This window comes from Salvelinus namaycush, chromosome 29, assembly GCF_016432855.1.
Source record: "Salvelinus namaycush isolate Seneca chromosome 29, SaNama_1.0, whole genome shotgun sequence".
Classification (NCBI taxonomy): domain Eukaryota; kingdom Metazoa; phylum Chordata; class Actinopteri; order Salmoniformes; family Salmonidae; genus Salvelinus; species Salvelinus namaycush.
Genome location: NC_052335.1, coordinates 8,888,467 through 8,909,081, shown reverse-complemented (window position 1 = coordinate 8,909,081; position 20,615 = coordinate 8,888,467). Strand labels below are relative to the sequence as shown.

General features: G+C 42.8%; 1 protein-coding gene across 1 annotated transcript in view; it reads left to right on the top strand.

Moving 5' to 3' along the window:
* The window catches only part of LOC120024492 (disks large-associated protein 2-like), an 88,338-nt gene extending 69,923 nt beyond the window's left edge, over window positions 1–18,415 (top strand). The window contains exons 5-10 of the mRNA XM_038968750.1: window positions 9,311–9,684; window positions 12,315–12,400; window positions 14,271–14,689; window positions 16,044–16,135; window positions 17,650–17,814; window positions 18,200–18,415. Of these exons, the coding sequence (XP_038824678.1) occupies window positions 9,311–9,684; window positions 12,315–12,400; window positions 14,271–14,689; window positions 16,044–16,135; window positions 17,650–17,814; window positions 18,200–18,415 (1,352 nt within the window). The remainder of the gene's footprint in view (window positions 1–9,310; window positions 9,685–12,314; window positions 12,401–14,270; window positions 14,690–16,043; window positions 16,136–17,649; window positions 17,815–18,199) is intronic.
* The last annotated feature ends 2,200 nt before the right edge of the window (window positions 18,416–20,615 follow it).

Sequence of the window (20,615 nt, the reverse complement as noted above, 5' to 3'; positions counted from 1 at the left end):
TTTTCATACAATAGCCATACATTTTGCTTTCATTTGTTTGTTATTTAAGCATGTCCTTAACTGTTTATTGTACCTTTTAACATTATTATTATTATTATTACTGCTACTACTACCACTATTAGTACCATTCGAGTTTGACTTTGCATTAGAATTAACATTAGCATTGTTAGCATTCTTATTAACGTTATAGTATTGGCATTTGTGTTTTACCTGAAACTCTTCTTGATTCAATCAAAATGTATTTCAGTTTGCCTAAATGTTTTTATTTTATTGAATGAAAAGTGTCTTTGTAAGTAAGTAGCCTTGAGAGCCGGAACGACTCGTAGGCGCAAGAGCCTATATCCTGTTTCTTTAGCATGAGGCAGCTTATGTACAAGTACACTCCCTGGACAGGGCGCTAGTCTATCGCAAGGCCATTTTATGAAAAGCAAGTAATCAAATCCTCATGAGATGCTGATCCGCAGCAAGGCAAACAAGTGACAAATCTTTGTTGCCATCAGATAGGATTAAATCCAGTACTACATATCCCTTACAAGTATGTCTACACCCTTCCTGGTCTTTTTTAGGTGTACACCAAGGCCATTATAGTCATCTAAAACTGAAACTAAAACAAAAAAGAATCATAATAAATAAATAATTAAGAAACCCGTTTGAAAAATGAAAACTATAATGAAACTATTATCTTTGTTTCAAAAACTAAATCAAATTAAGACCATCATAAATTATGTTCAGTTTGAGTTTTCTCAAAAGTAGTTTGAAAAAGCAGTTTTGAAGCTTCTTTCAAAAGTATTTTCAAGCTGCCAGGAGATTGTGATGTTTCAAATAGGCCTAGCTTGTGCATCACTGTCACTAGCTACAGTATCTAGTCTCTAGTCTAGACAGACGGGTTGCCTCACACAATGTAACAATGTTCCAGCCAATGAGATATGTGTGTGTATATGTATGTGTATATGTATGTGTATATATATATATATCGTTTTTTTAACCTTTATTTAACTAGGCAATAGAGACTGCAACATTGTATCTGTCCCAGTATGGCGTCTATAACCTTGTCGCCATACTCAAATTGCTGGCGCATAGAGCCTGTTAACAGTGTGGGACTGTTAGGGACTAGGGCTGTTATGGTGACCATATCACCGCCACACCGGCGGTCACGAGTCATGAAAGCAGTCAAATTCCAAGTGCATAGATAAGATGTATTTTTTCCCCCTGCCCCTGTTTTGAGACAGGTGCGTGATAATGGTCCATAATAAATCAAAACTAATTTCACACATATATTACTTAGTATATGTAAAGACAAGATGAAATCAAGAACAGTCTGATGGGTGACAATATTCTCCTATCACTTGTGAATGTTATATTATCCCTTGTGAATGATGCACAGCTTTTTCAAATCATAGTCACACACCTCATGTAGCCTAGCCCATAGGCCTATATGTTTGTATAAGGTTTGTATCACAACTAAAGTGGCCAAATAACTTCTTAAAATGAATCACATGAATCTGCTTTACAATGGGTGTAGAGCCTAACTGGCAAACAGTGCATTCGGAAAGTTTTCAGACCCCTTGACATTTTCCACATTTTGTTATACTACAGCCTTATTCTAAAACGAATTAAATAAATGTTTTTCCTCATCAATTTACACACAATACCTCATAATGAAAAAGCAAAAACAGATTTCTATATAAGGTCCCACAGTTGACAGTGCATGTCAGAGCAAAAAACAAACCATAAGATCGAAAGGAATTGTCCGTAGAGCTCCGAGACAGGATTGTGTCGAGGTGCAGATCTTGGGAAGGGTACCAAAAAATGTCTGCAGTATTGAAGGTCCCCAAGAACACAGTGGCCTCCATCATTCTTAAATGGAAGCCACTAAGACTCTTCCTAGAGCTGGCCGCCCGGCCAAACTGGGCAATCAGGGGAGAAGGGCCTTGGGTAGGGAGGTGACCAAGAACCCGATGGTCACTCTGACAGAGCTCCAGAGTTCCTCTGTGGAGATGGGAGAACCTTCCAGAAGGATAACCATCTCTGCAGCACTCCACCAATCAGGCCTTTATGGTAGAGTGGCCAGATGGAAACCACTCGTCAGTAAAAGGCACATGACAGCCTGCTTGGAGTTTGCTAAAAGGCACGTAAAGGACTCTCAGACCATGAGAAACAAGATTCTCTGGTTTGATGAAACCAAGATTGAACTCTTTGGCCTGAATGCAAAGCATCACGCCTGGAGGAAACCTGGCACCATCCCTACAGTGAAGCATGGAGGTGGCATAATCATGCTGTGTGGATGTTTTTCAGCGGCAGGGACTGGGAGACTAGTCAGGATCGAGGGAAATATGAATGGAGCAAAGTACAGAGAGATCCTTGATGATAACCTTCTCATAGGACCTCACGCTGGATGTCCTCGAGTGGCCCAGCCAGAGCCTAGACTTGAACCCGATCGAACATCTCTGGAGAGACCTGAAAATAGCTGTGCAGCGACGCTCCGCACCCAACTTGACAGAGCTTGAGAGGATCTGCAGAGAAGAATGGAAGAAACTACCCAAATACAGGGGTGCCAAGCTTGTAGCGTCATATCCAAGAAGACTCAAGGCTGTAATCTCTGCCAAAGGTGCTTCAACAAAGTACTGATTAAAGGGTCTGAATACTTATGTAAATGTGATATTTCAGTTTTTATATTTAATACATGTGCAAACATTTCAAAAAAACTGTTTTTGCTTTGTCATTATGGGGTATTGTGTGTAAATGTATTAACATTTTATTTATTTATTATTATTTTAGAATAAGGCTGTAATGTTACAAAATGTGGAAAAAGTCCATCCAGTGGTCTGAATACTTTCCCGAATCCACTATACACATCTTTATTGAACACCTTATCCGGTGACGTCACAACCTTTTATGCTTGTTGCCCTAGCGTCAACATCCCAGCCGGAAAACAAAAAAGTAGCTAGCTAGTGAGATGGAGAACACAGAGGTTATTTTTAATAAGTACATTTTGCAAGTGGCTAGTTCTATCTATCTTCACTAAAAGCACTGCAAAGGTTTTGCTTGTAAACTTTGGTTTCAAATCGTAAGGTTCTGAGAAAGAGTTTGATATTTCAGGATTGGCCCGCATACCGAAACTCGTGATGTGTTGGGAGAGTTGCCTGTCTGAATTTTCCAAAATGTCCAAGAGAATCCAACATCCTCCCCAGAACTATTGCTGTTGCTCTACTGTAGGTCTGGAATTTCCAAGACTACTAGCTATCACTAGCTAACGGGAAAAATAGAATCTACAACACATACATGGCTACTAGCCTCCCATGCATAAGCTACTTTCTCGTCCTAACACTAAAACTGAAACTAAATAATATATATCAAACTAAAACCGAATAAAAACAAATAAATCAAGTTGGAAAACTAACTAAAACTTAACTGAATAAAAAATAATAGAAATAAAAACTAATATAGAAACAAAACTATAATAACCTTGGTGTACATTCATTACAGATTGGAAAATGTGTTTTCATTTCAACACTTTATTACGTCTGCAAAGCGAACTAGCTACTGTGTGAACATTGTTGTAAACCTGAAGCTTTGTTGGTGATGCAAAGCAAATGATCACTTTTGCCTGCACCTTATACTGTTCTCAAACCATTGTTTTTGAATTTGCATGAACTTTACACTGCTACTGACTGCTACTAAGGACTTGACAGAACAGAAGATAGCAATCTACAAGTGACACAGAGAAGTGGATAATCTGAAGAGTATCCACAGCGCACTACTACAGTGCAGAAGCAAAGATTAGGGATGTTTTCTCAAGTACATTGTACATTGTGGAAACACTTATCCAGCCCATTGATTTGTTAAGGTTTGTTGTTATATTCCACACATGAAAGGTTAGTCCACTTTGCATCCATGGGGGCATCACCACTGTATGTATATATGTATGTGACTATGGAAAACATGGTTGTCTTTCTTCTTTCAACTGAAAGAGGATCCAAATCACCAGATCTTTAGCTCAGAGAACCCGTAGTAGTGGAGTCAGCTGGACCATAACGGACTGTTGTCATCCTCGAACCTGTCCCCTATCGAGTTTGTCCTCTATCCAACCATCTATCCATCTTTCCCTCCGTCCATTCATTAATCCACTCCATTCACTTTGGCAAAGCACCTATCATACGCAGTACAATTAGCATACAGTCTAATATACACTCTTAGAAAAAAGGGTTCCAAATGTTTTTTTTCCGGCTGTCCCCATAGGAAAACCCTTTTTGGTTCCAGGTAGCTCTTTTGGGTTCCATGTAGAACCCTATGTGGAAAGGATTCTAACTGGAACCAAAAAGGGTTCTTCAAAGGGTTTTCCTATGGTGACCCTTTAGGTTCTAGAAAGCACCCTTTTTTTCTGCGTGTACCATTAGTTGAATTTCTGTAGTATTAATTTGACACTTTCTGTAAGAAAAGCAATACTTTCCTGCTCTTTTGGCCTTTTTTTGTGAAGGTTAGGAACAAATTACATGTATTGTGTATGTAGGTCTGTGCAGGGTTTTATTGTTCACCATTTCTCTCATCTGAATTGGTCCCATTAATTCAGCATGATGAATACCCATAACCCACTGCTCGTGCTCAAGCTGCTGCCCCCATGCTCATGTTGCTTGTCAGTCATCCCCTAACATTACACCAGTACCATCCTGACCTTAGAAAGGTAACCTTCCCTCCAGCCTCACCGCCAGTCATAGTCCACGGCTATGGCAGGGGACCGCACATGGCTCGAATGGAGGGAGGTGAATGGACCACCAGGAAACAAACGAAAAGGTCTGAGAGTTCCTCTGGACAGAGAAAAGGAGTCAAAGGCAGACTGACCAGTCAGAATATGCTAGACAGAACAAATACAAGATATTGTATAAGAAATACTTTTCATTAAGTTGCCTTTTTACCATGTAGCTACTCTGTAACTATTTACTAGAGTGTAATTTTACTTTGCACTGGTACACTAACTATAGACACGCCTGTAGACAATGATTTAATTGAATCTCTAATTAACTGCAACTGTGTAGGTGAAGCTAGCTACTGTAATTACACATGGAGATAGAAATCAATCAACATTTTATCCTTGCTACTTGATGTTATGTAATAAGGAATCAAAGGTCATGGGAAATGAAGAACACAATTTCCCCCACATGAAAATGGTAGATTTACTGTAAATGTTTCATTACCTTTTGGTTAAAGGAATTAGATACTTGTTTTACGAATTCACACCCTCATACGAAGATTAAAATGATGAACATTTCCCCCAAAATGTAAACCTTTCAGCTAAGTTAATACGAGTCACTGTTCAGTAGTGTTGTGTTAGCTGTCCCTAGGAGTATGAGACTGACTGACCGACCGACGGATAGATTAATAGACAGATAGAGAAATTAGATCCTTTGTTGCGACTACCTTTCGGTGGTGTAAATGAGCTACTCTGTCTCTGTCCTCGCAGGCCCGCTTGGTCTAATTTGCTCTATCGCCTTGCTGTCCGGACCTCATGGCCCTCTCTAGATCTAAACACGACTGCAACTTCCTGACAGATCTTGTTCCAATTCAACTTCATGTTAATGTGGTGTTTGCCTGGTAGACTAGTTCATTGAATATTTGATTTATATGTCTGTCTTCTTTTTCTTTCTTTCTCCTCCCTCTAACATATTTTTCTGTTGTTCAGTCAACCCCATTTGTAATCTTTATTATAAGTTGTTGTTTTTGTACACATCCATTTAGACCCTCTCTTCTTTTATATTTTTTTTATACTCTGCGTCAAAGGCAGACTGACCAGTTATTTGTATATTTACTCATGTATTTATTTGTATCTGATTTTATTTATTTCATTTTTTTATTTAAACAGGCAAGTCGGCTAAGAACCAATTCTTATTTACAATGACGGCCTACCAGGGAACAGTGGGTTAGCTGCCTTGTTCAGGGGCAGAACAACATATTTTTAACTTGTCAGCTCGGGGATTCGATCCAGCAACCTTTCGGCGACTGGCCCAATGCTCAAACCACTAGGCTACCTGCCGCCCCTGATTATGTTAATTAGCCTGCCTCATCTCTTGTGTTTACTCTCTCATGTTTGCCTATTTGTCTATGTGGTGCGCATCAGGGCATTTGTCTCTGTACAACAAGATTATTAGATCATACCGCATGTTTTCTCTCCGCTGTGTAATCATGACTGTTCAGCACAGTCTAATACCTGTGGTTCCACCAGTCATAACTGAAAACAATCTCTGACACTGCTGTGTGAATGTTCTTGTTGTGGATGGGAACACAGCAAACGTTGAAAACTGTGGACCATCCCAGCACTGTAATGTCCACGTCTTTGTTTGTTGTTGATTGACCAAATATCATGATCAATTAGAAGAAATGTATGTGTATATCATGTGAAATGTGTCTGCGACTCTCGCTTGACTGTGATCCTGATACGACTGTTGGCCTGAGGCATGGTAGGTACTGTTATAGTCAGATGAACTATATGTGAAGGAGTCTCTCCTGTCCCTCCATTTCCCTTACTAACTTGTGTTGCCTACTATTTTCAGGTATCCAGTTTCGCCTTCCTTCTTCCTGCAGTGTGGACCGAGCCAATCCACCTCCAGGTAAAAAAAAGTCCTCATCACCTTTACCAACATTGCGAAACCGTCAGTCTTTGAATTAAGGGTGACCCGAGGAACCCTGGAGTTCCTCAAGGAACCATTGCAGTCAATAGGTTCATATTGACACCTTTGGTTAATTGAGAGTTCTTGGAGGAACCTTTAATGATTCAGTGTAGCAAAGAGTTCCTGGAGGGACCTTTTTGCTGGTGTGTGTGGAGCACTTTGAATTTATGGTAAATCTGTAGATAGTCTGCTCTACAGACTATCAGTGACATTTATCTATCTACTAACCCTAGCTCTAACGCTAACCTTAAGCCTTATACTAGCACAAAACTTAACCCTAACCCTCATTCTTAACCTAACCCTAACTGTAACCTTAGTAATCAGTTGTTTATAGTATGATAGTATGACCATCTGTAGAGCATCTCACGGGTGACAAAATAAATCTTCACGCCACGCCAATAAGCAGCCCCTCCAATCTTCTGAGGCCCTTCCCATCACTAAAAAGGTTCCAATTTGAACCTTTACACTTGGGTTCCTCGATTAACCTTTTTAGAGAGGTTCCTCAAGGAACCTTTTTGAACCAACAGTGGCAATCTTTTGAACCCCAAAAGCTTCTTCAAGGCTCCGTTACTTCTTAGAGTGCAGTGTAAGGAGAGACAGACACATCATCTCCTTTCAAGGAGCTCTCTAACCCAGACTCTTTGACTGACCTCAGCAACTCCATCTACAGCTTTTCCCACCGGCTGTTGGCTATAACACACCTCCCGAATACAGAGAGAGACTCACACAGCTCCTGCCTGTCAAGCTGCAGTGCAAGGTCGCCAGGCACACAGGGTTTGTCTGTCTGCTTTCTGTAGGGAGGCAAGGAGGCAATATGGCATCTCTTGCTGGATACAATTGTTGTGCTTTTTCAAAGAGGCTGTTGCCTACAGAGTATTCAAATCCACTCAGTTTGAATAGGAGGCTGTTTTTCACACTTGTTGAATGGCTTTGAAGCAGCACACCATTAAAGCTCCGGGATAGAAATGTAAAGTTGAATGCTGTCTATGACTGCGTCACCCATCCTACTCAATTTGGTATCCACCGACAACAACAAAAAAATACAACCCTTTCAAGATGGAATAAATCCATCTAAAGTGAGAGTGTATGCAGAGTTGTATCACATCTAATGACTAATTAGATCCATCAAATGATGTGCTTGTTAAAATTGTAAATGGATTAAGGTCAAGTTATCCCTGATTTTATACGAGGAGTATAATTATGTCAAAGATCTGTCAATCAGCTGCCGGCAATGTGTGTGTGTGTGACCTTAAAAGGACTAGGGAGGTTTTTCTCAATATTATGATTCTTTTAAATGCATGAATGGGTGAATGTTTCAGTGGGTGGATGAACACATGAACAAATGAATGCCTGAATAAATATACCTGAGGTCTATTGAGTTCCCCAGTTACACAACCTATTTGTGATGAAGTCTATTTTTGACACGGCAATGAATCACAGCCTTTTTTTCTCCCTCAGTGACTCATCCCACAGTTTCATAAAATAGTGGTTTAGAAATTCTGCCCGTCAATGTCACAGTCCACAGGGCCATCAGCATGCGGCAGTCTTTTTGAAACTGGTGTGTTTACTGATGAATGCAGTATCTGGGACTCCAGTACAAGAACTCCCATGAGCTGTTCCTTTTATCCTGTTAACTGTCATTATTTGTTGTACTGTACTCTGGATGTGCTGAAAAATGTGCTGTTATTAACAGAGAGGTTTGGAACTCTCTTTCCTATTGGTCTATTAACTAATTTACTGCATGGTGATGTCACCATGGAAGGCCAAAACTCCCTCCCACCAAAACAGGCAGAAATGTCAGGCAGGCTGTTCAAACAGCTCTTACACTAAAAGAGTATTATCATCATTTTCACAATTTCATAGTATTATTCCAACCGCATCGTGTGGAAATATATATAAAACACTGGATTTCTTTTTCTTTTTTACTGCATTGGGCTTTTAATATATTTCCTCACTGCCTACAGGACTAAATTAGCCTGGTTATAATTCATAAGGAATCTGGTAGAAACATCTTCTCACCTTTGTCTAACATAGCTTGTTAGATATAACTATGTTTTTTTTAAGCAATTATATGAGGCTATCAGAATTAGAAGTTCATATCAAGCAACTGCATTTAATATCATTGAAGCAATGGTACTCTACCTGTATGAGCCCAGCCTGAAGTAGGCATACTGTAGCTCCTTGCTGCTAGCCCTTTTCTGCTGTGAGGTCCATCTGGATTAAGATCACATTCTCATTTGCACTTGAAAGAAGGGTTGCTACCCATAATCCTCCACTGCACAGAAGGAGCAATAGCCTGTAAACACTGGGCTTATTAACCAGAAAGAAGCATCAGTGTCAAGTGTTCATCTCTGTGGCAGTAACAAAAAAAAACAAAAAAAAATCCTCTCAAAGAGTTTCCCCTTTCTTCTGTTCTGTGTCCCCGGTGTCCTTGTGATGCATTTAACATAATCCCCTCATCACTTCGCCATTCGCTTTCATCACTCACTGTAGTAGCATATGTACTCAGGTGAACTGGGTCGCCTTGTTGTGAGATCTCTCGCCCCATCTTTCAGTATTATATTATCATCCTCCATTCTCTCCCCTTCAGAACCTCTGTTTTACAATAACTCCTCTTCCTCTCGCTCCTCTCCCTGTTTGCTCTCCAGCGGTGACGCACACGCCTAGCTATAAGGCAAAGACGCCCCCGCCGGTGCCACCTCGCGCCACCTCCAAGCCCCTCATCTCGGTGACGGCCCAGAGCAGCACAGATTCCACCCAGGATGCCTACCACGAGGGAAGGCACCCGCGGGGGAGTATCCTGTGGGCGCCGGACGGTCTGGGCGGCTCGGGTCGAACCCTCTACAACTCCACCGACAGCCTGAACAGTGCCAAGGCGGTGACGTTGGCCATGGAGACGGCGGCGGGCAAGCGGCACGCCTCCACGGGCAGCCACAGCTCCGTGCAGACGTGTGACAAGGCAGTGCTCGTGTCCAAGGCTGAGGAATACCTCAAAACACCACGCTCTTCCATAGGGATTCAGGTAAGACAAGTTCATACATACACACATATGCTCACACACACACACACATTATGCTTAGATACACACACGTTGATGGTCTGGTCCCATATGGCCGACCCAGGACGTGAATCCTTTCTCACAACAGCACATTGTGCCTGCAGTGAAGTGCACTAACACACTGCTAGACTGTGTCTCCACTCCCCATGACAGCTGATGTTAGACCAAGACACACACAAACATACGCGCACAAATGCACATTCATTAAAAACCGTTCACACCGCGAAGTATATCATATATTATAACAACGATGTCGCTCTTGCTGCGGGTGATTCCCTGATCCACCTCTACGCAGACGACACCATTCTGTATACATCTGGCCCTTCTTTGGACACTGTGTTAACTAACCTCCAAACGAGCTTCAATGCCATACAACACTCCTTCCGTGGCCTCCAACTGCTCTTAAACGCTAGTAAAAACCAAATGCCAGCTTTTCAACCGTTCGCTGGCCGCACCCGCCCGACCGACTAGCATCACTACTCTGACTTAGAATGTGTGGACAACTACAAATACCTATGTGTCTGGCTAGACTGTAAACTCTCCTTCCAGACTCATATTAAACATATCCAATCCAAAATTAAATCTAGAATCGGCTTCCTATTTTGCAACAAAGCCTCCTTCACTCACGCCGCCAGACATACCCTCGTAAAACTGAATATAGCTGGCGATGTCATTTACAAAATAGCTTCCAATACTCTACTCAGCAAACTGGATGCAGTCTATCACAGTGCCATCCGTTTTGTCACCAAAGCCCATTATACCACCCACCACTGCGACCTGTATGTTCAGGTCGGCTGGCCCTCGCTACATATTCGTCGCCAGACCCACTGGCTCCAGGTCATCTATAAGTCTATGTTAGGTAAAGCTCCGCCTTATCTCAGCTCACTGGTCACGATAACAACACCCACCCGTAGCACGCGCTCCAGTAGGAATATCTCACTGGTCGTCCCCAAAGCCAACACCTTCTTTGCCTTTCCTTCGCCTTTCCTTCCAGTTCTCTGCTGCCAATGACTGGAACGAATTGCAAAAATCGCTGAAGCTGGAGACTTATATTTCCCTCACTAACTTTAAACATCAGATATCTAAGCAGCTAACCAATCGCTGCAGCTGTACATAGCCCACCCAATCTACCTACCTCATCCCCATATTGTTTTTATTTACTTTTCTGCTCTGCTCTTTTGCACACAAGTATTTCTACTTGCACATCATCATCTGCTCATCTATCACTCCAGTGTTAATTTGCTAAACTGTAATTACTTCGCTACTATGGCCTATTTCTTGCCTTACCTCCTCATGCCATTTGAACACACTGTATATAGACTTTCTTCTTTTCTATTGTGTTATTGACTGTACGCTCGTTTATTCCATGTGTAACTCTGTGTTGTTGTTTGTGTCGCACTGCTTTGCTTTATCTTGGCCAGGTCGCAATTGTAAATGAGAACTTGTTCTCAACTAGCTTACCTGGTTAAATAAAGGTGAAATAAAACTAATTAAAAGTAGCTATCTCACACTGACCCAATGGGACCCTGACCAATAAGGATTAATGACCACACAGCTCTACAGCCACTGGCCAGCCCGGAGAGCCCAGGCAGCACTCAGCTCGATATAACACACACACACACACACACACACACACACACACACACACACACACACACACACACACACACACACACACACACACACACACACACACACACACACACACACACACACACACACACACACACACACATATATCACCTCATGATGACTAATAGAGTAGAATAACATTAGACGGAAAATGTTGATGATGATTGTTTATCGGTGTAATTCAATTTGATCACGTTATCTATTTTACACGGGCAACAAATCAAACTAATGAAAGAAATAGAATTACATTTACTAATGACTCAAAGTATTTTCTGGACGCCGGCTGCGGCGGCTTGTGAACATGTTTTACACATTCTCATGGCCTCTGAATTGATATGAAACACATCATATAACATTAATGTGACCGTTTAAACCGCTCATTTCCCTTTCATGCCAAGATTCTGTCTCTTTTGCGATGCAGTTTCTCAAGGGGAAGATAGAAACCGATGTATCGTCACCATCGTCTTCATCAACCTCATCATCAATATCAGCAGAATAACCTTAGTTGTGTACTATGAAGTACTCATTGACATTTTATTCCATACTCAACTTTTTCAACGTCATTATTTTTAAGCACTGGGACTGTACTGTTGAGATGACTGTGTGTGTGTGTGCACGTGCGCGTGTCTGTGTGTGTGTGTGTCTGTGTGTGTCTGTGTCTGTGTGTAAAGTGAACCATGCGTTGGGGATACAGAGAGATACCGGCCCATAAACGCCATCACTCTCAGGGAGACAATCCTTTGCTCAGGATATAGGGGTCTCAGGACAAACACCGGCCTCTCTCAGTCTCCCTTGTCTCTCTCAGTCTCTCTGTATATATAGTATAGATCACTATGGTTTACTAAGCAGCCTCATTGATGTTCACTTAGTGTACTAGTAAAGTAGTCACCCATTATACTGTAATAAAGATGTTACTGACATTGACGTGTGTTATTGTTTATGATCAAATTGGTATTTACCAGGTGGAGACGGCGACAGACTCCGAGTCGGAGAGCAAAGGGCTTCCTCAGTACCATTCTGTGGGCACCCAGGTGGAGGATGACAAACGGTACGCACACAGGAAATGGAAACAGACAATACAACCGTTGCAGTTTGCCCTCTGACCTTTTACAGCAGCAGTTGATAATCTCCCTCTGGGTCCTGATTGCACTAAATCAATATTTATCGATGTTGTGAAACTTATATTGCTCATGTTCTGTTGAATTAATAGTTTTTTGTATACAACGCCTTTGGAAAGTATTCAGACCCCTTGACTTTTTCCAAATTTTGTTACGTTACAGCCTTATTCTAAAATTGATTACTTCGTTTTTTCCCCTCATCAAATTACACACAATATCCCATAATGACAAAGCAAAAACACGTTTTTAGAAATTTTTGCTCATTTATAATTAAAAAACAAAACTGAAATATCACATTTACATAAGTATTCAGACCCTTTAGTCAGTACTTTGTTGAAGCACCTTTGGCAGCAACTACAGCCTCGAGTCTTCTTGGGTATGACACTACAAGCTTGTATTTCAGGAGTTTCTCCCATTCTTCTCTGCAGATCCTCTCAAGCTCTGTCAGGTTGGATGGGGAGCATTGCTGCACAGCTATTTTCAAGTATCTCCAGAGATGTTCGATCGGGTTCAAGTCTGGGCTCTGGCTCAAGGACATTCAGCGACTTGTCTTGGCTGTGTGCTTAGGGTCATTGTCCTGTTGGAAGGTGAACCTTCACCCCAGTCTGAGGTCCTGAGTGCTCTGGAGCAGGTTTTCATCAAGGATCTCCCTGTACTTTGCTCCGTTCATCTTTGCCTCGATACTGACTAGTCTCCGAGTCCCTACCGCTGAAAAACATCCCCACAGCATGATGCTGTCACCACCATGCTTCGCTGTAGGGATGGTGCCAGGTTTCTTCCAGACGTGACCCTTGGCATTCAGGCCGAAGAGTCTTTACTTTCATCAGACCAGAGAATCTTGTTTCTCGTGGTCTGAGAGTCTTTAGGTGCCTTTTGGCAAACTCCAAGCGGGTTGTCATGTGCCTTTTACTGAGGAGTGGCTTCCACTCTACCATAAAGGCCTGATTGGTGGAGTGCTGCACAGATAGTTGTACTTCTGGAAGGTTCTCCCATCTCCACAGAGGAACTCTAGAGCTCTGTCAGAGTGACCATAGGGTTCTTGGTCACCTCCCTGACCAAGGCCTTTCTCCCCCCATTTGCTCATTTGGGCTGAGCCGCCAGCTCTAGGAAGAGTCTTGTTGGCTCCAAAATCCATTTAAGAATGATGGAGGGCACTGTGTTATTGGGGACTTCCAATGCTGCAGAAATGTTTTGATACCATTTCCCAGATCTGCAGCACAATTCTTTGTCTGAGCTCTACCGAGAATTCCTTCGACCTCATGGCTTGGTTTTTGCTCTGACATGCACTGTCAACTGTGGGACCTTTTATAGACAGGTGTGCCTTTCCAAATCATGTCCAATCAATTGAATTTACCACAGGTGGCTTACAATCAAGTTGTAGAAACATCTCAAGGATGATCAATGGAAACAGGATGCACCTGAGCTCAATTTTGAGTCTCATAGCAAAGTGTCTGAATACTTAAGTAAATAAGGTATTTCTGTTATTTATTTTTGATAGATTTGCAAAAAAATCTAAAAACCTGTTTTCGCTTTGTCAGTATGTGGTATTGTGTGTAGATGTCTGAGGATGTTTTTACATTTAATCAATTTTAGAAAGAGGCTGTAACGTTAAACAATTTGGAAAAAGTCAAGGGGTCTGTATACTTTCCAAAGGCGCTGTATACTGTTTCTCTGAATGTGTTCATCAATATATTTGTTTTCTCTCTCTTTGGACCCATATATTATTCTTCTAATCTATTTATTTGTCTCTGTATACATATATTTGTATGTGTGTGTCTGCATGTGTGTATGCTCCCTCAGACATGGCAGGTTCAAGCGCTCCAACAGCGTGACGACGGCCGTACAAGCTGACATGGAACTAGAGGGCTTCCCCACCATGGAGGACAAGGGCCTGCAGTTCGGAGGGGGCTTGGGCTTCCGCGGGGGCCACTCGGAGCCTAGCACGCCCACCCAGTACGGGGCTGTCCGCACCGTCCGCACCCAGGGGCTCTTCAGCTACCGGGAGGACTACCAGCGCTCCTCCAGCGGACCGCCCAGCCCGCAGCCCGAGTCGTGGCTGACAGAGCCCTCTCTGGAGGGGGTAGAGACGGGTAGGGTGTCCCCCCTCCGCAGGGACGGCAGCTGGTTCATGCAGCTCCTCCATAATGAAACTAAGAGGATGGAGGGATGGTGTAAAGACATGGAGAGGGAGGCGGAAGAGCATGACCTGTCGGAGGAGAGTGAGTTTCTGACGCTGCAGCATAGAGGCATGTACTGGCTCTATAGTCCCTAAGGCAGGGGCTGTTCATATTCTAATGCATTCGTTTCCCAATGCATTCACTGATAACCCTTTAGAATTGAATGGGCAAAGTTATGTTTGTGGATGGAAATGTAATGCAACCAACAAGCGTTGTTATTCACACATTTGCTAATGAATACCTGTCCAGTATTTTGATTCTTGATGCAGTGGACAGATTTGAGTGAGATAACACTGGTGCGTAGCCAAAGAGCTCTATTGTCATGTCATCCAACAAATGTAAACGTCTGGCGTTTGCTAAACGCCGTTGGCACTTGGATTAGAACCGGTGTTGTGGTCAGATGACTTGAAAATAGAGCTCTTTGGCTACGCACACCAGTGATGGGTTTTGCATCGAAATAAGTATGCATAAGCAGGAGAGAACCCCATACATACTGTATAATATGGTGGTGAATCTTTGATGTTATGGAGCTATTTTGCTTCCACTGGTCCTGGGGCCCTTGTTAAGGTCAACGGCATCATGAACTTTACCCAGTACCAGGACATTTTAGCCAAAAACTTGGTCGTGCGTGAATCTACCAGCAAGACAATAACCCCAAGCACACATCAAAATGGCCATCTCAGTCTCCTGACCCCATTGAAAACCTGTGGTTTGAATGGAAGATGGCAGGCCATAAGCACAGGCAAAATATATCGAGGATCTGGAAGGATTCTGTATGGAGGAATGGTCCAAGTTCCCTCCCAATGTGTTCTCCAATCTCATAAAACATTTTAGAAAAAGCCCCAGTGCTGTTTTCCTTGCAAGGTGGGGTATTGAAAACGTTGATGGTGCCAATTATTTCACCCCTATCGTTTTGAGAGAAAAAAAGATGACTTGTTAAACAAAATCTCTTTCTCTGAGAAATGGTAGAAAAAAATATATCATTTTCAAATGTTTTGGAGCATATGATTTATTTTATAGTATTTTTTGCCTGACTATATTTACAGAATTAAGTCTCTAATCTCACTCCATACGCGCATGTCTCTCTCTCTCTCTCTCTCTCTCTCTCTCTCTCTCTCTCTCTCTCTCTCTCTCTCTCTCTCTCTCTCTCTCTCTCTCTCTCTCTCTCTCTCTCTCTCTCTCTCTCTCTCTCTCTCTCTCTCTCTCTCTCTCTCTCTCTCTCTCTCTCTCTCTCTCTCTCTCTCTCTCTCTCTCTCTCTCTCTCTCTCTCTCTCTCTCTCTCTCTCTCTCTCTCTCTCTCTCTCTGTCTGTCTGTCTGTCTGTCTGTCTGTCTGTCTGTCTGTCTGTCTGTCTGTCTGTCTGTCTGTCTGTCTGTCTGTGTGTGTGTGTCCTCCAGTCCTAGGGAAAATCCGAAGTGCCGTGGGCAGCGCACAGCTCCTCATGTCTCAAAAATTCCAGCAGTTCTACTGGCTGTGTCAGCAGAACCTGGTAAGTGCCCTATAATACTATAATAGACCATGGCGGGTGTACCATGATGGGTGTACCATGACGTGTGTGTGTGTGAGAACATACGCATGCATACATCATTGTTGTGTATTAAATGAAACCTTATATCTCACATTCTCACTGTTGAGGACTTACTGACAGCACACAGGGCTTGATAAGTGCTGTGCCTGTGGGAGGACTGGCTGCTTCCAGTAATAGCTGTCCCAATTGACATCGAAACAGGCCTTCTGCTTGTACTGACCCCCCACAGTAAGTGGAAGAAGAATAACAATAGGAAACTGAGGTGTCTACGTTCACGCCATTCATTAACACAGAGAGACAGACTTTCAATGGGTTTTGAATAACGAACCTTCTACCCTCTCTCGTTACTCACCCCAAACGTAGTCGAGAAGTTTTCACATTTTCGTAAGACCTCATTTTAATTACCCACCAACCTGTCAACCTGCGTTAGTTACTGTAGGGCTAGTCTCAGAAGACACACAAATACAGTTTCCAGAGCTATACTCTTTGTTAAGTTCCTTTTTGAGAGAGACTGTGCTCAAATGATCCTTCACTTGCCATTTCTTCACACAATGCAGACATTTCTTAAATGAAAAAAACAAAGAGTTTGTGAGAGGAGGGGCTTTAATGACCCTTCTCTCTTGCTGTAGCGTGATTGTTTTTTTGTGTCTGATGACTATGATACCTTAAAGCCAGTGTTTTGCTCTCTTTCTGAGGGGCCGTGGGCTCTCTATCTGCGTTCCCCCGGAGATAATGGGATGATGGATGAAGTCCCACATTTACTGTGACAGGGCTTAGATTGCCCTGAGCCTCTCTAACGTGTCCCACTGACTAGTACCCCTACCAGAGTGAGAGAGAGCACTACCCCTAGCATAACCCCATATCACAACCGTAATGACTGTGTGGGGGGCGGTGGAGGAGGTGGGGTCGAGTGTGTGTTTGGGGGTGGTGTGTGTGTGCGCGCACGTGTTTGTGTCATCTTGACAGCGCAAGTGGTCAGTAACACAAATCTCAATGTCGAACCTGTTCAGGCATACAGCACACCGTGTTGCGTTTGTGTGCTGAGTCATTGCCAACCTTTATGTGTAATTATGTGTTGAACGTTTACAGAAACAGATAAGTGGGCGTGATGAATGCTCTTTTATAGTGTAGAACGCCACATGGATGTAGCCTTGATTTGCTCCATGAAATGGAGCTCACGGCTGGCAAAAGGACGTGAAATACATCTGTTATTTAAAGAGTTAAGGAGGACATCTAGTGGTTGGACAGTTTTCAGGTGTTGGAAGATGCAATTGCTGGTGATGTAACACAAGCATTTAAAAATCCCAATTATAGTCTATAACAGTTATGACTATACCAGATATACTTTTCATGAAATGTAAGCAGACACACGTTCTCATGGTCACTGAGGTGTTGATAACTATATAAAATGTTCTCCCTCCCCCACCTTTCACTTTTCCGGTCACCCCCCTTCCCTGCCACCCTTCACCCCTCAGGACCCCAGCGCCATGCCCCGCCCCACCTCTCAGGACCTGGCCGGATTCTGGGACCTGCTGCAGCTCTCCATCGACGACGTCACTGCCAAGTTTGACGAGCTGCAGGAAATCAAGAGCAACGAGTGGAGGCCCGTGGAGAGCCCCGAGAAGAAGACGCCATTACAGGTATGTTAATGGAGTTGTTACCCTTGCTTAGCTGTATAGCTTTTCACAGCTAGCAAACTGGACTGTGGAGGTGTATTGTCTAATGTTATTGGCCAATGCTTACTTATTTTTATTGTTTTATCCTGCCCTTGTTCAGAAAATTACATGGCTCAAATTTCTCTCTCTCTCTCTCTCTCTCTCTCTCTCTCTCTCTCTCTCTCTCTCTCTCTCTCTCTCTCTCTCTCTCTCTCTCTCTCTCTCTCTCTCTCTCTCTCTCTCTCTCTCTCTCTCTCTCTCTCTCTCTCTCTCTCTCTCTCTCTCTCTCTCTCTCTCTCTCTCTCTCTCTCTCTCTCTCTCTCTCTCTCTCTCTCTCTCTCTCTCTCTCTCTCTCTCTCTCTCTAAAAAGGAGAGGAAGTGGCCTCCCCCGCTGCCAAAGAGGCCTCCGAAGGGGCGTGGCGGCGTGATGCGGGAGCGCTCTCTGGACCTGCAGGACCGCCAGCGTCAGGAGGCCCGGCGCCGCCTCATGGCAGCTAAGCGGGCGGCTTCTTTCAGACAGAACTCAGCCACAGAGCGGGCGGACAGCATCGAGATCTACATCCCCGAGGCCCAGACCCGCCTTTGAGGTCCAAGCATTTACCCCTCTAGCCTGACCCCGACCCCAGCTCTGACCCCTTCCGGCCCCCATACCCCAGACCCAGCTAGTGGGTGTCACCCAGACTCCTTCCTCCCTCTTTCTTGTCGTCTGTGTCTCTCACTTTCACTTCTCACTGTTTCTCTCCATCTATTGCCCTTCTTCTGATGTCCTCTCCCCTTTAAGACGGAGGTAATGTTCACCACCCCTCCACCCCATTATAATGAGCTGCTACTACACCCTCCCCTTTAACCGAACTGATCCACCATCACAATTATATTTGGCTAATTACAGGCAAAATGATTATTTTCTATACTGTAACAAATTCTCTTGTTGGAAATGTATTCATCCCCCCAAGAGCTTTCGCATTGCCATCATGTATTATGAGCCTCTGGGTAAAGTAAGGGTAATATCAGTATTTTCCCACCGTGTTCAAAAGGAATCACAAAGTGCAACTTTTCTATGGAGAATCTCACCAGCATCAGTGGTCTTGGGCTAAATCACCCTGTGCGGAGAGTACTACTCCCCAGTGGTAGCACAGAGGTGGTGATGACTCACTGTCAAGATAGAAGTCTGGAAATCTCTCCCCCATGGTTGTGGGTTGTCAGTCAAAGTGGGGGGAATATGTAATGTGATTGATCAACACCTGCTATTGAAATACCTCAGTCTTGCAGTGGGCACTCTAGGGTAAAAACCATAGACATAGAATTCAAATCTATTTCTATGGGGTCTATTCTATTTCTATGGTAGAGACCAAGGAGTAGTCATCACATCTGATATGGTCGCACAGCATCCTGGAAATAGTAGTTCCGTTGTTATTCTCGGGACGTACTCACACCACTTTTTACCAGGCTTGCTGCTGCAGCCACTGCCTAACATTGCTGAGACATGGGATGCGAAAAAGACATGCAGTAGTACCCCAGCTAGCACATTTAGTTCCTTGGAAGTTGTGGGACAGAAGTTTTTGGTTTCCAATTGATTCTGGGAACAAAGCCATAAGTTTCCTGATCGGTAAAACTGAACGTTTTTAAAACGTTCTGGGAATGTACATTTTTAGGTTGCACGGAGGTTCTGAGAACCTTTTACTATGGTTGCCTGAAAGTTTTCCTGGGAGGTTTTATTAACGTTCTGAGAACTGAAATTATAGGTTATTTGAAGGTGATCAAATAACGTTCTGAGAACATTCTCTAAATGTTGTGAATGTTTTGAACTAAATATAAAGGTTATTTTGAGGTTTTTGAATCATATAAAACTTTCACTGAACGTTTCAATAAGACTGCTAGCTTAGGTTAACTGTTTTGAACTCCAAGCAGAGATAGGACACATGGAAATTAATAATGCAAACACATTTGTCTTTTATTTTGGCACAGCGTCAGTGAGATTCAAACCTATGATCTTCTGTTCTCTCTCCATGGAATTGGTTCACTGCGACAGCAGGATGGAGCTACAGTAGCATGCCATGTTTTTTAAACTCATACAAAGATGTTAATTTTATTATATTCCAACAGACCCCATTTCAAAGGAAACTCGTTAAGACCAGGGCGCCCAATTATTGGGCACAGCCAATACACCTGAACACACTTAAGAAGAAAGAGGATAGAGAGAGTTTTGTTGACACAGAATGGATGTATATGATTTTAAATAACATTATTAGAATGTTCTTTGAACGCTACAATTTTTTTCTTGTGGTTCTTATGTAACATTGTCTTAATGTTCTTAAAACAATGACTTTAAATAGAACCAAGAGGAAACCTGCAGAAAACTTTACACTAAAGTACTGAAATTCCCACAGAATAACGTTGTTTCTTAACGTTCTCAGAACTATTTCAGAATATTCCCAATGTCAAACCAGTTGAAGAACATTCCTATAACATTACACATTTTTTTGTTGAATGTAACCATGTTTGAACTTTTAGGAAACATTCTGTTAAAGTAATGAAATAACAAGAAAATAAAGTGTTTTTGTCAAGTTCTTTAAAAGTGTTGAGAATGTTCCAAAGGCAAGCAACTATCCTGCATTATTCCCAGAAAGTTGGGGGAAGGTTGTATGCAAAATAACCATGGGACAACCACCCGCTCACCAAGCTCTAAGAAACTTATGGTTCTCAGAACGTTATGTGCTAGCTGGGACAGTACCTTAGGGCTGCATTTATGCATTTTCAGTTACAATAACGGCTTTGTTGTAAGGTTG